The 13,348-nt window shown below is 39.6% G+C and overlaps 1 protein-coding gene across 1 annotated transcript in view; it reads right to left on the bottom strand.

The window, feature by feature from the left end:
* MSRB3 (methionine sulfoxide reductase B3) overlaps positions 1-13,348 on the bottom strand; it is a 168,901-nt gene that overhangs the window by 7,330 nt on the left and 148,223 nt on the right. Inside the window, exon 6 of the mRNA XM_032594008.1 lies at positions 1,041-1,138. Within this exon, the coding sequence (XP_032449899.1) occupies positions 1,041-1,138 (98 nt within the window). The remainder of the gene's footprint in view (positions 1-1,040; positions 1,139-13,348) is intronic.

Genomic DNA, 13,348 nt, shown 5'->3' with positions numbered 1-13,348 from the left:
ACCTATTCCCTAAAACCCTTGTGCTTGATGAAGGGGGTTAAAGGGCAGGTAGAAGAATGTCGAGGGAGGCCCACGTGGCAATCGCTTTGCTATTTCAGCTGCCTGATGGTGCCCCCTTTACCTCTGACATGCACAACTGACATCCCCCAACAAAATACTAGGTAGTACCAATGAATTTCAGTGCCACAATACTCAGACTTTACATTTCACTTATTTAAAGCAGACTAGAACAGTACTTTCTACTCTAGAGAAGAATGGTCAGTTTCTTCTATTCTGTGTACAGACGGTCCTGGCTATGTCTCTGGGTTTAAATACAAAATACTCTATGAGTTCAAGTCCCTTGATTGTGAGAGATTAACTATTTTTGCCTCCTCAACACATGCTCATTTTCTCCCTTAGAGCCAGTCCTAATCTGAGTAGAGAAGAGTGATAGGAACTAATTAGAACATCCTTGGGAAACGAAGAGAGGTCTATCTACTAAGAGAAGTAGAGAAGGCATGACCTTATCACGTATCCTCGCTCTGGCTTCTTACAGCCTACCACGGAACTTCCTCTTCCCACTGCCATTCCCCAACCTCCCACCTCTCACCCACACAGGGAAAGCCGTTTCTGGGGTCTTTACTGACCACGTTTGGATCATTACCATTAGAGGTATTACAACTGAACGGGTGCACAGAACTGCAGAGAGAGGGCTATTACCTAACAACAGATTATATAAAGCCCCATAGTGAAATCTTCATATGCCCTAAGAATAGCCCATTTCCCAGTGCACTGAGTCAACTGAAGACAATTTTCCCTACCAATGTTTTGGGGTTTTTTTAAATAGTGTTGAAGCCAATGACTGGCATTTAACTGGACTTGCTAAACACCTGAAGACCGAGATATCATTAAGACGTTGTAGAGACTTCACTGCGCTCCTCTGTCGGTGTTGTGATCGGTCACTTGGCCTCAGTTGCTATATTTAGCACAACCAGGGGTCCTGAAAGTGTTTTCAGTGCAGAGTGGACAGCATACTGGCTTTTCAGGTGGGGTTAACTGACCTGAGAGCAGCTTGTTTCCACCCTGTGCATCCCGTAGGAAAAGTCATCCGTGAACGTGATTGCGTCAGAACTGATCACATCGTGGAAGGAAGGCCAACCTGGGGCAGAGCAGCACGAGAGCAAAACAGAGAGGAGAGATACACAGCGTTGGGTTAGAATACAGTTTTAAAGAATTACTGTGCAAAAAAGGACAATCTTTAGTATATGAATCATGCTGAACTTTTTCAACCTGAAAAAAAAAAAAGTCAAAAGCTGAAGGATAACGTATTTCATAAGAGTGCAACTATTTTTTAAGAATAACCTTTTCCTGGGGCGCCTGGGTGGCGCAGTCGGTTAAGCGTCCGACTTCAGCCAGGTCACGATCTCGCAGTCCGTGAGTTCGAGCCCCGCGTCAGGCTCTGGGCTGATGGCTCAGAGCCTGGAGCCTGTTTCCGATTCTGTGTCTCCCTCTCTCTCTGCCCCTCCCCTGTTCATGCTCTGTCTCTCTCTGTCCCAAAAATAAATAAACGTTGAAAAAGAATAACCTTTTCCTCACATTCAGATTACAGTTGCATTGGGATTTTATGTTTCAAGAAGCATTCTTAGCCCATCCAGTAGTTTTTTAGAGCATTCCTGAATTTATAAAGCTGTCTCTTGCCACTTTGTCTTGTCTCTCTTCTTCAGAGTCACTGGGCACTCATGATGGGTCTTACGGTGTGACATTTTCCAAAACACAATCCAACTGTTCTGGCTGTTAACTTTTGGACTATTCCATGCCTTTTTAGGAAGCATGCTTTTTTAGTACTTAGTTTGTATGGTTAAAATGTTTACAAAATCGGGGGGCCTGGGTGGCGCAGTCGGTTAAAGCGTCCGACTTCAGCCAGGTCACGATCTTGCGGTCCGTGAGTTCGAGCCCGGCGTCGGGCTCTGGGCTGATGGCTCAGAGCCTGGAGCCTGTTTCCGATTCTGTGTCTCCCTCTCTCTCTGCCCCTCCCCTGTTCATGCTCTGTCTCTCTCTGTCCCAAAAATAAATAAAAAAAAAACGTTGAAAAAAGAAAAAAAAAATTTAAAATATTTACAAAATGGTATTCCACAGTTTCCATCTTTATCTAATTTCTTGGGACAGAGGTATCTGGAAGTCACAGCTTCTACCTATTTTATGGGCAAGAGGCTTGCTCACTTCCTAGAAAAAAGTCAGAGAGCAGTGTTCTTCAGGCATCTCTAGGGTGCATCTTCTCTCAAACAGCATCTCGTTCCAATTTTCATTTATTCTCATGATTTTTAAAATATGCACACTGCTTTAAGAAACTCAGTGATAAGGGCCTTAAGATTGTACAAATGTTTATGAGTGTACAGTCAGGATTTTTATGTTCAGTACCTATAGGCCTGTTTTTACATATTTCCAGAAAATTTGTCTGCAGTTACTGAGCTGAAGCCCAAAATGATGGAAGAGGTGCGATGTTGCTGAACTGCTGGTACATTTTTTTCTTTCTCTTTCAGAAGCCAAATTTATTCCTGCAGAAAGCAGGAGGCCCTTTAAAAACACGGTGCTTTGTGTTAATACACCAACTGAACGAAAACAGAATGCAGACTTCAACAATATGATTTCCAGTTTCAAACAAAACAAATTAGCTCAGGCCAAGTTTTTATAAGAAGCTCCCCATCCCCCACCATGCAACAGTACAGCTTTCACAGTTGGTGCTGGGTTTAACAGCACCATCACTTTCCAATTCCGTGATCTGAGTTCAAGATTGCTGCAAATCACCCGAAAAACCTCAACTTTCCAGATATGATAGCACTCCTCAGAAAGCCATTATGCCAAGACACATCAGTATTCTCAGGACAACTTTTTCTTCCTGCTCTCTAAATTCTAAAGAGAATCTCAACTTACTCCAGGCTATGGGTTTTGGTTTATAATGACTACTGGACACCTTTAAGTCTTCTTCTTGTTCAATGGCAGAGGTGCCAATAGCTAGCAACGAGAGGTTTAAAGGCGGTGTTTGAAGACGTTGGGAAATAACTTAGCTGTGAAAAGAAAGAAGAGAACATTCTATGTTTTTTAACCTCCCAGGCTACATACCACTCATTCGACTGCAGTTTTATGGCAACTAATATCGTGAAGGGACATGTTTGATTCAGTGGGTAACAGATAACGAGTTAGCAATGTTGTTGTCGTCGTGAATTTACCATAAAGCTACCCCCAACACACATGCATTTTCCTATTTCTAGAATTCAAAATAGGTCTGGAGAAATGTACATAAAATATATACACTTCCCCCTCCCAAGTTACCTCTTCAGTTTTTAAAATGTTTATTCAATTTTGAGAGAGAGAGAGAGAGAGAGAGAGAGCACACCAGTGGGGCAGGGGCAGAGAGAGGGGGAGACAGAGGATCTGAAGCGGGCTCTGTGCTGACAGCAGAGAGTCCGATGTGGGGCTCGAACTCACAAACTGTGAGATCATGACCTGAGCCGAAGTTGGACGCTTAACTGACTGAGCTATCCAGGTGCCCCGCCTCTTCATCTTATATACACTTATCTTCTTCTACTGATCATACTGGATTTTTGCCGTATTTGTTTTCATGCTTTCCTCTCTGACTAGGTGGTGAACACTTAGAAGGCAGAGTCTGTACAAATAAGAAAATGGGGTGAATATTTATGGTACATTACAGAGTCCCACAGGAGAGAGAAAATATAATCACATTCCTTTTTTACAGGCTAGATTAAGAAATAAGAATGCTGTTTTTTCAGTGGAGTAAACAACTTGGCTCAAACATCATAATTAAGCCTCTCTTTACAGGTAGAGGGAGCTTATTATTTATTTAGGATGGTAAATCCATGAAGATCATCTGGGTCACTGGCTTAAACAGAAGTTTTTGTGGGGAGAGGTGGGAGAGGGAGCAGAAGGACACGGGACTTGCCGATAGTGGCAGGGGCCAAAGCTAGAATCTGTGTATTCTGACTCTGGTCCAGGGTTCTCTTCTCATGTTCCACTTTCTTCATCCACAAAAGGCCAAGACATCATTCACTTCAATACTCCAACAGGAAGGAGGCTGCAGGTTTTAAGACTGGATGGTAGTTACATTGTGCCACTCAGGAGCTTCTAGGTTGAAGTGGATAATGAATGCACCCTACACAACACCGATTCTGTCACTAACAACCAAACTGTTCCAAGAGAAAGTCCAAGAATAATGACATAAATGTGTAACCTAGTTTGGGACATGGGTAACTTTTTATTCATTTATCTAAAACAACTGCAAATACTTAGAAGCTCACTTTATGTAATAATATTGAGAAAGCTGTCGATCCTATTTGGGGTTTCTTAATTCTAATTCTTTCCAAACAACTGTGAATCATTGCCTATTAAAATTTTGGAGAGGGAAAGGAACTGCTTTTGAATGAATGAGCTATTAAACCACACAGCTATACATTTTGTCTCCATGAATTAAATATTTATAGAATTTTCCAGAAAACCATATTCAAGATTAGACAAGGATGAGGTATAGCGACACAGAGTAGAGGCTCTCAAAAGATTTCAGTGTTTCTGGGAAAACTGTTGACACCTGAATAGTGTACTAATTATTTCTCATGGCATTGTTTAAACATCAGAAGAGACATTAAAAAAAACAAACAAAAAAAATTTTTTTTCAAAACTCCCCAAAATTCAGTGTCTCTTTGCGCTGTAGAAGACATGCAGTTTTCAAGATGGAACGTTTGATACGTCATTCAAATCTTCATTAGTGGAGACTGACAAGGGCAACTATGTTGAAGACTATAAATAACCCAGTGTGGCGGAACACATTTCAAAAGAGAATCATGGCCAAGTTCATTAAGGTCAACACAGGAGAACACTGAATTCTTTCGCTAGGTCTCCCAGAAAAAGCGGAGCTCTACGGAAGGAGAATCCATCAGAAAAGTAAGTCCTTATTGACAATCAAACTAAGAAGGACCTTTACCCAAGAATAAATTGTCTCATGGCAGAGAAGCCACAGAGATGACAGCACTTTGAAAGCGGAATTCCCTCATCATGTGAAAGTATTTAAAGGAGGAACTCTTCACTGCTGCAAAAATCCTCAAAGGAAACCCTGCCCCCACTCCTAATAATAAGGAAAGTGCTTCAAAGGGTGATAGGCAAGACTGAAGCAATCTGGGTCTTGTTGAGAAAATTATCTTGAGCAAAAGGGGGAGGGGGGTGTGTTTATGTCAGTTTTGACATTAAAGAAAGATCATCCATTCTCCTTTCTCTAGGATTTCCCTTTTGGTCTTCTCATCTAACAAAACATTATTTGTTTTGGATGCATTCCATGCACTTTTTACAAGAACAGTCATTTGAAAACCTGTATAAACAGTTGGTTCGCCCCACCCCCAATACATCCCTTTGTTTCTATTTGATGAGGTTGGATTCGGGTGTATTATCATTTTATTTCTAAAAGTATACACTGTACTTTTTAGATATTAGCCTGTTATCACCAGGAACGTCCTCTATTCAATAAATAGATTCTCCCCTCAAAGACTTCTCGCCTCCTGACAGCATACAGATACAAGTACCACAACTAAATCAGCCAAGGTGGTCTGTAGGCAGCCCTGCTTCAGTGTGACCCAGCCAGCAGGCCACATTAATCTGCAGACATAACTTCACAGTACTGGCATAATAGGAAGCAAATCCAGGATATGTTCATTTACATCTCAAATAGAAGAGCAAGGGATTCAGTTTAATGGAAGATCCTTGGGGCTTGCTACCATCTACATTAGAATGGATTTTTTTTTTTTTTTTTTGAGACTGCAGTAAAAAGAAGTTTTCCTTCGGACTCAGAATGTGGCTCACCGAAGCTGCTCAGAGTCTACTTGAACCCATCCCTGAATAGTGACATAGCTTTCCACAGTGGTGTTCTACTGACGAGTTGTAAGTGTTTTGTTCTAACTGCCTCCTGAGAAAAGCTTTCTCATCGCTCCATGCCAACCTTTTCCTCCTCCCTTTCAAAAATCTTTGAAACGAGTTGTCAAAACCAGCAACACACTATAAACAAGTTGAAGCCAACCCCATCTGTACCACGTCTAGAAAATGGGGTCCTCCTACCTCTACTCTTAATTTAACAAGGATTGCTATACAGCTGCCGTGTTCCCCGTATCTTCCCCCAACCCTCAAATAAAAATGAGAAACCTCAGTAAGTTAGCTGCAAGACCCAGCAACAGAACACAACAGAAACTACCCATGACCAAGAATTCATTACACTGAAATGTAATTCCAAATATTTTATTATCTTCAAGTGCAAAATCAGCTTGGACACAATAAATCTCAGCTGGGCTTAGATGATGTTTTAATAATGATAAATATTTGAGGGGCGCCTGGGTGGCTCAGTCAGTTAAGCCTCTGACTTCAGCTCAGGTCATGATCTCAAGGTTTGTGAGTTCGAGCCCCGCGTCAGGCTCTGTGCTGACAGCTCAGAGCCTGGAACCTGTTTCGGATTCTGTGTCTCCCTCTCTCCGACCCTCCCCCGTTCATGCTCTGTCTCTCTCTGTCTTAAAAATAAATAAACGTTAAAAAAATTTTTTTTTAAAAATGCCTCTTTAAAAAAAATGATAAATATTTGAGCATGGTTTTGGTGAGACACAGCGGACACTTACAGATCTGTATTTTTCTGTATGTACCGATTCCCACAGCTCTATAATTCTAGGACCATATTTCAGAATTTGTAGCTTTTAGTATCTCTGAAACCAGAATCTGTTAACCTCACTGACCACAATTTCCCTAATTAGCTACCTCAAGCCAAATGATACAACTCTCTAGGAAGACGCCCTGCTAACGAGAATCGTTTGAAGTTTAGAGTTCTGATTCTTGCCCAGCTATTCACTTCAATTGACACATCAAACGTTAACTTCTATCTCATCTTTAAATGTTGGTTCTCTATTCCCCCTCAAAGACCCAAAAGTTTAAGTAGTAGTCAACCAAATATATGTATGTAGTAGAATATCAAACAGTGCAAGGTGACTCGTAGTGAAATATTCCCTTTCAATTCACCCCACCCCTGCAAACAACCATGTTTAACAGGTGTTAGGTTTAATTCTAAAAAAATAAGCTTATGCTGCTACCTTAATGCCTTCATTTTCAATCCGTGCTGTCCAATACAGAAGCTACCAGCCACATGTTGCAACTTAAATTTAAATCAATTAAGATTAAATAAAATTTCAGTTCTTCAGTCATGCTAGCCATATCTCAAGTGTTCAACAGTTACATGTCGTTAACATGGCTACTATACTGGACAACACGGGTATAGACGTAGAACATTTCCAACCTCATTTCCACAGATATAGAAATTCCCACCATTGGACAGGGCTATTTTGACATTATAAATTGATTCCCTCCTGTCAATGATGAAGATAGAGTATTCATACTTCCACCAATCTCCCCTCCCTTCCCCCTTGCAATTTTTGATAGTTGTATTATTTTTAATTCTTTTAAAACTTTGCTTAATGTCTTCCTCTTGAATGTAAGTTCAATAAGAGCAGAGAATTTGTCAGTTTTGTCCACCCATGTATTGCCAATCACCTAAAACGGTGCCCGTGACATAAAAGGTGTTCCAAAACTATCTGACAGATGAACAAATGAATGTGTGACTATCCTATAGCTTAGTATCGTTTGACTCTTCACTCTCTAAGATGGCCTTAGCCCCCTGACCCTCCTCCTACCTTTTTCTCCCCATTCCAATGCTCAGCCATAGTGAAGTCTTCTATGCTTTTCTATAGATTGGTTCTGAGAGTTGAAAACTAGTAAACAGTGTTAGTATTATTATGGCTATATACGTGGTGCTTACTGCACAACTAAAGAGTGCTGGGATTAAATCCCCTTCTCCAAGGATCCAACTGGCATAACCCCAGGCTGCCTAAAGTCAGACAGATTTCCCTTCTTTTATAGTGCATCACTATTAAAAGGCATGTCACGTTTTCTTTTTTTTTTTTTTCGTTTGGACCATGACTTTCCTACACAATTGTACAAATATGCTCTATAATTCAATATTTTAATTTTCAAATTTTAATTAGAAATATTTCAACCATGCAACCATATGCAAAAATATTTAGGATATATAGGCATCCATGTTTAACAGATATTAACTACCCAAATTTAACAGATAGTATTGTTTTCTGTATTTGCTTCAGCTTTTTCTCTTTTTCTAACAAAATAAAATGTTACAGTTACAGCCAGATCTGCCTCCAGCCTTCTCCTCTACCCTCACACTTCCTGGTGCCCCAGAGATAATTGTTTACGTACCATTCCCACACTTCCTTTGATTCATTTTCTACATATGTCTATATTCATAAGCAATATACAATGTTTTAAATTTTTAAAAAGCCACATGAATGACACTGCATCATAGGTATCTTTTGGCCACATATTTTTTTCACATTATTCCTGGTCCCTAGTTTTGGTTTTTTGGTCTTTTTTTTTTTTTTTAAACAACATCATCTTCTTATTTTATAAGTGAAAGATTTCAAATACCTCTGAGAATATGAATCAGAGAATTGTTGTAATTTTGGTGTTTCTATTATTCTCTAAAATATCTCTGCTTCCTCTGGGGGCATTTGTTCTCTTTTTCTTGGTTTTTGCCTTTCTTGCTGTTGGTTTTCTTCGTTCGACCGTTTCTATTTAAGAATGGAGGTCTGGGTCAGTTGTCCCATGCAGCGGACATACGCTTCCTCTGCTATCAGGTACAGTACAGGTTTGTTTCCTGACTAGCTCTTAGCCCTGAACAGAAAAGCTGATGGGGAGCTCTGGGGACACTGTTGTCTCTTGCTGAGGGACAAGGGTATGTCCCAGAGTTCCCTGAATACCTATCTGGGGAATGGCTCACTCTGGAGCGCAACACCTCACGAGCAGTCCCAACTCTCCCAGACAGGCTGTTTAATATCTTTAGAGAGTGGTCTTCCAGGTTTGTTTGTTTGTTTTCCCCCCTGTGGGTAACTGATGATCTGCCATTCCAACAATGAAAGTGAGAAAGCTGTAAAACTGGTCTAGCTGTTCTTTAGTCTTTCAGGTAAACAACTTGTCGTCAGCCCCCCATTTTGCTCTTGACAATTTGTTCTTGACTCTGAGCCTCTCCGTAATTCTGCTGGGCACCTGGGCCGTAAGTCCTGTACGTATTTTGGGCTGCTGCTTTCTTTAATCAGTCATGCCCAATAATGCACTGCCAGCCATTTTTTTCTTGGAAAAAATTGGTTAAAATTTTTTGTCTGCTCAACACCCCACCCCTACTCCGATTCTCTTTGCAGTGGGGTTCTTCTTCTTTTATGCCTCCTCTTCCTCTTTCTTCGTCTTTTCCTTAGGCTCATTTTATAGGGTTCTCCTGGGAGAGAGGGTAACGAACATGTATGCTCAGTCTATCATCTTGAACAAGAAGCCGAGATTTCTTTTTAATAAACTGCAGATTTTGGTCTCTTGATCTAATATTTTATGGGGAGAAGCAACAGATTTCAGGCATCATAATTTTTCTACTAACCACCATTATATTATTTTTTGCCTTACTGATAAAACCCAAAATCAATGTAAGGTTTAGCAGCTTTAACTGGCTCAGATTTGACGCTGGCTACAAAGTGATTCTGGACTCACTGCATGAGAGGATGACGTCTGCAATGCCCTCTGAGTTAGAACTGCAGCAGGCCAGGACCGTCTCGTCCTGGAGCTGGTTCGGTGGAAAAAACTTTATAGAACACTATTCAACTCTATACTTGGTCGTTCCTTATGGTGTGAGGATGTATTCTATTTCCGCCCTCTTGCCACTGCAAATATAAAGACAAGTATCCCCCTATGTGCTGATGACATGATTTTATTACTGCAAACAAGCAGTGAGTCTCAAGAGGCAAACTATTCTAGTCAAGAAAATGGTTCAACAGCAATTAGGACAAAAAGAAAACCATCGGTTTTGGCAAACATTCTCCCATGCTTCATTCAGCTTTATTAAGCAGTACCTCAAATAAAAATAATACTTAAAACACTTCTCTTGAAAAACAGGAAGTTTAAAATATAAAAAAATAGCATAGATCTACAGACTCTAAAAATTCATGAAGATACAAAATGCTCAAATGCATTTTCAAGCATTCATTTTATTTTGGTTATTGATTGCCTTGCTTTTTCATCTTGTCAAGTAACCCTGTTATGTAGTTCTAAGTGGCAGTGGCATTTTGAATGTCAGGAACATGTTAAATGGCATGATGACTGGGTCACCTGAAACAGTCTAGTAACATAAGCAGACTAATACTTTAGGAAAATGGTTCTGGAAGCAGACTGAGGGTGGGGGTAAGAAGGTGAAAACAGGTACATCAAATGCAAGACTGTGTGGGAACAGAAGCGATGAAGCTCTAAATGAAAGCATTTGCAATGGGACTGGAGAGCAGGTGACAAATTATGGAGAGATTAAGAGACCACAATTCACTGATTTGGGTGGTACCTGCTGGGGAGTGAAGGAGAAGAGTAGGGTCGAATTACTACTAGGTTTCCTGCTTGTATGACTAGCTGGGTCATGCTAGTCATACATGTTCCAGGGAAAACAAGAAAATCAGTTTAGTGTGGCACTATCTAGGAGGCTTAGGGAGATGTGGGCTCAGAAGTGAGACCCTGGCTAAAGATACAGATGTGAAAGTCATCAGAGCACAGAAGACAGTAAGGTCATGGATGAGGATATGCAGGAGGCAATAAGGGAGAGCCAGACAGGTATTTGAAAGGTGAACTGAGGAATAAGAGTCAGTGAAGGAAAATGAAAGAGAGCATTTCAAGAAATAGGAGGAGGACAGGGGAACCAGGACAGAGTCAGATAAGGGAAAACTGTTTCAAGTTGGAGGACAGTCGCCAATGACATAATCTACCGAAAGGACAAGTCAAATAAGATCAGGGAGGAGACTGCTGAATTCAACAATTAGGAAGTCTGGTGGACTTTAGGCAGAGCCATTTCAACGCACTGACAGAAGCCCAACTCTGTTGGGCTGAAAATCTTATGTGAAGTGGGGCACCTAAACAAAGCTGCTCTTTACAGAGCCTGGCAGGGAAGGAAGGTATGGGAGGTGAACGACTAGCAGGAGAGCATAATGATATATATACGTTAACATACTTGGATACTGGGGCTCGATTCCCACCTTTCTGTGTTTTCTAAGGTGTTTAAAATTTCACAGTATTTTCTAATGGGATTTTCACAATAAAATGAGTAATATGCTAAAAATCTTAAGCATGACTCAAATGCTCTTTAGGATATTGAACAGAAGCCATATTTGAAGAAAGACTAAAATAAAATTCCACCTCCGGGATCTTTTTTATCTTTAGTTTATTTTTAAGTGGTTTGTTGCTGCTGTTCCTAATATCTTTCAATCTACCAAACTGAGAGTGATGAGTGTACTCTTTTAAGTGGCTATGATAATCTGTTTTGCCTTTGGGCACACAGTAGGTGCTCAACAAATGTGATTAAACACAGGAATCCAGAACTTTAACGCTAGGTCAAGTTCTCCTGCCAAACATGTTCACAGCACCCAATATTTTCTCTTCAAAGCATGTATCACGGTTTGTAATTACTTATTTAAATAAATATGGGTAATAAATAAATAAATAAATAAATAAGGGTAACTTTTGATTAAAGCCTGCTTCTTTCCCCAAGCTCCGTGAGACCATGATTGCTGTTTTTTGTTTACTTATTTGTTTGCTACTGTATCTTCAACACTTCACTCATAAAAATGTTTGCTCAATGAATTAATAAAGAATGTATCATATTTCATTACTTAACAACAAAACCGGACTTTATTAAAAGATCATCACTTAGTTTATAGATACATCTATCTCTAGGCCAATCAAAGACATTTTTTTAAAAAGGCAAAGAATTTCTACTATTTTGCTTTAGGCAATTTTTTACAAATATCAAATTTAACATCTTGTTTATTTTCCTACCAAAAATAGTGTCTTTCTTCAAACTGATTATCAGTAACTTCTTCTGTAGAAACCACATAGTCTTATCAATCATAATCATGTTGGGCATTTGAATCTCTTAAAGGACAAGATGACCAAAGACTGTCAAGAACACTGAGGTGTCCTTTGGGCAGTGTGAACATCTGGTATCTATTGTCTCTGGAGATTAATAATGTAGCTGTACTGCAGCAGGCTTGACTAATTCCTTTGAGCTCCGCACAGCATTTTGAAATAGTTCCAAACACACAAGATCTCTAATTGGTACGGATTTCATCCGCAGTTTTCTTGCAATCTCAAAATGTCTCAGAAACTCCTAAGCAGGAATTGACAGGGGCAAGCTTCTCTGTTTCCCTTTGAGGAGGCAGCTATTAATAATTTTTTTTCAGGTTCAATAAAATTACTGAACTCAAACCATTTCAACCAAAAAGCTGAGGAAGGGGACTTTATTTTCCCTGGCCTGAACACTGTCTCTTGCTACTTTAAATCATAGTTAATGTTTTAAAAAGTGTATCTTACACATAAGGCAGTTGTAGACTTTTAGCATCAAAGGATCTGAGCAACATCACATGTAACGACCTGGCCTTTGGCTATAATTTCTAAGTGCCATTAAAAAATGTCTCTCAAACTGGTTTTAAATTTAGTGTTGACCTAGTAACCTTGATCTAAAAACATTCAACTTTAGATGATTATTTTATTTTGCTTCCAAAAGCTCTTCAGTCCAGTGAGGCATCCATTAGGAAGCTTCACAGAGAGTTGAGTTTGCTCAGAATTTATTGGCTACGTCGAACAGGAAGATGGTGATTTGGGTTGCTCGCTGAGTGAAGATTATTTACTGTGCTTCACTGACCTTAAGAATGCCAGGAGGGATATAGGACGGGGAAATTCAAAGAAATAACAGATTCTATTCTCAGCGACATGCAAGCCAGACTAAAAGTGAAATAATGTTCCATTCAACTGCAGTCCTGAATTAGGTCTATTCACTACATAGCATCATTTGGGACTGTAAAACTATTACTTACATTCTTTAGTTGAGTACCTATCAAGATTTTCAAATAATTTCTTTCTTACATACATGTGCCTGATAAAAAAAAATGTTAGATTAACTCCTCTGAGAGACTTGTCTTGAAATTTTTTTACTTATCTAATTTTCCTCCTGATATTTTTCTCTAACTGAAACCTCTCTAAATTTTGGAATAGACTTTAGATTGTTATTCTATTATATACTTCTAAGTACTACAATCTGAATAAAATACTTCCTTGTTTTCATAAATGTATGATCCTTCACTGGTCTACATCACCTTTTTATGATGCATCAAAACTTAGTTCACCTACTACAATTTAAATTTCTGACAACCCATCCTGAAAAAAATATTTTGAAACAGAACAGATTACT

This window comes from Lynx canadensis, chromosome B4 (assembly GCF_007474595.2).
Source record: "Lynx canadensis isolate LIC74 chromosome B4, mLynCan4.pri.v2, whole genome shotgun sequence".
NCBI classification, from domain to species: Eukaryota; Metazoa; Chordata; class Mammalia; order Carnivora; family Felidae; genus Lynx; species Lynx canadensis.
Note: the sequence above shows the minus strand (reverse complement) of the source record. Positions and strands in the feature narration are given on the sequence as shown.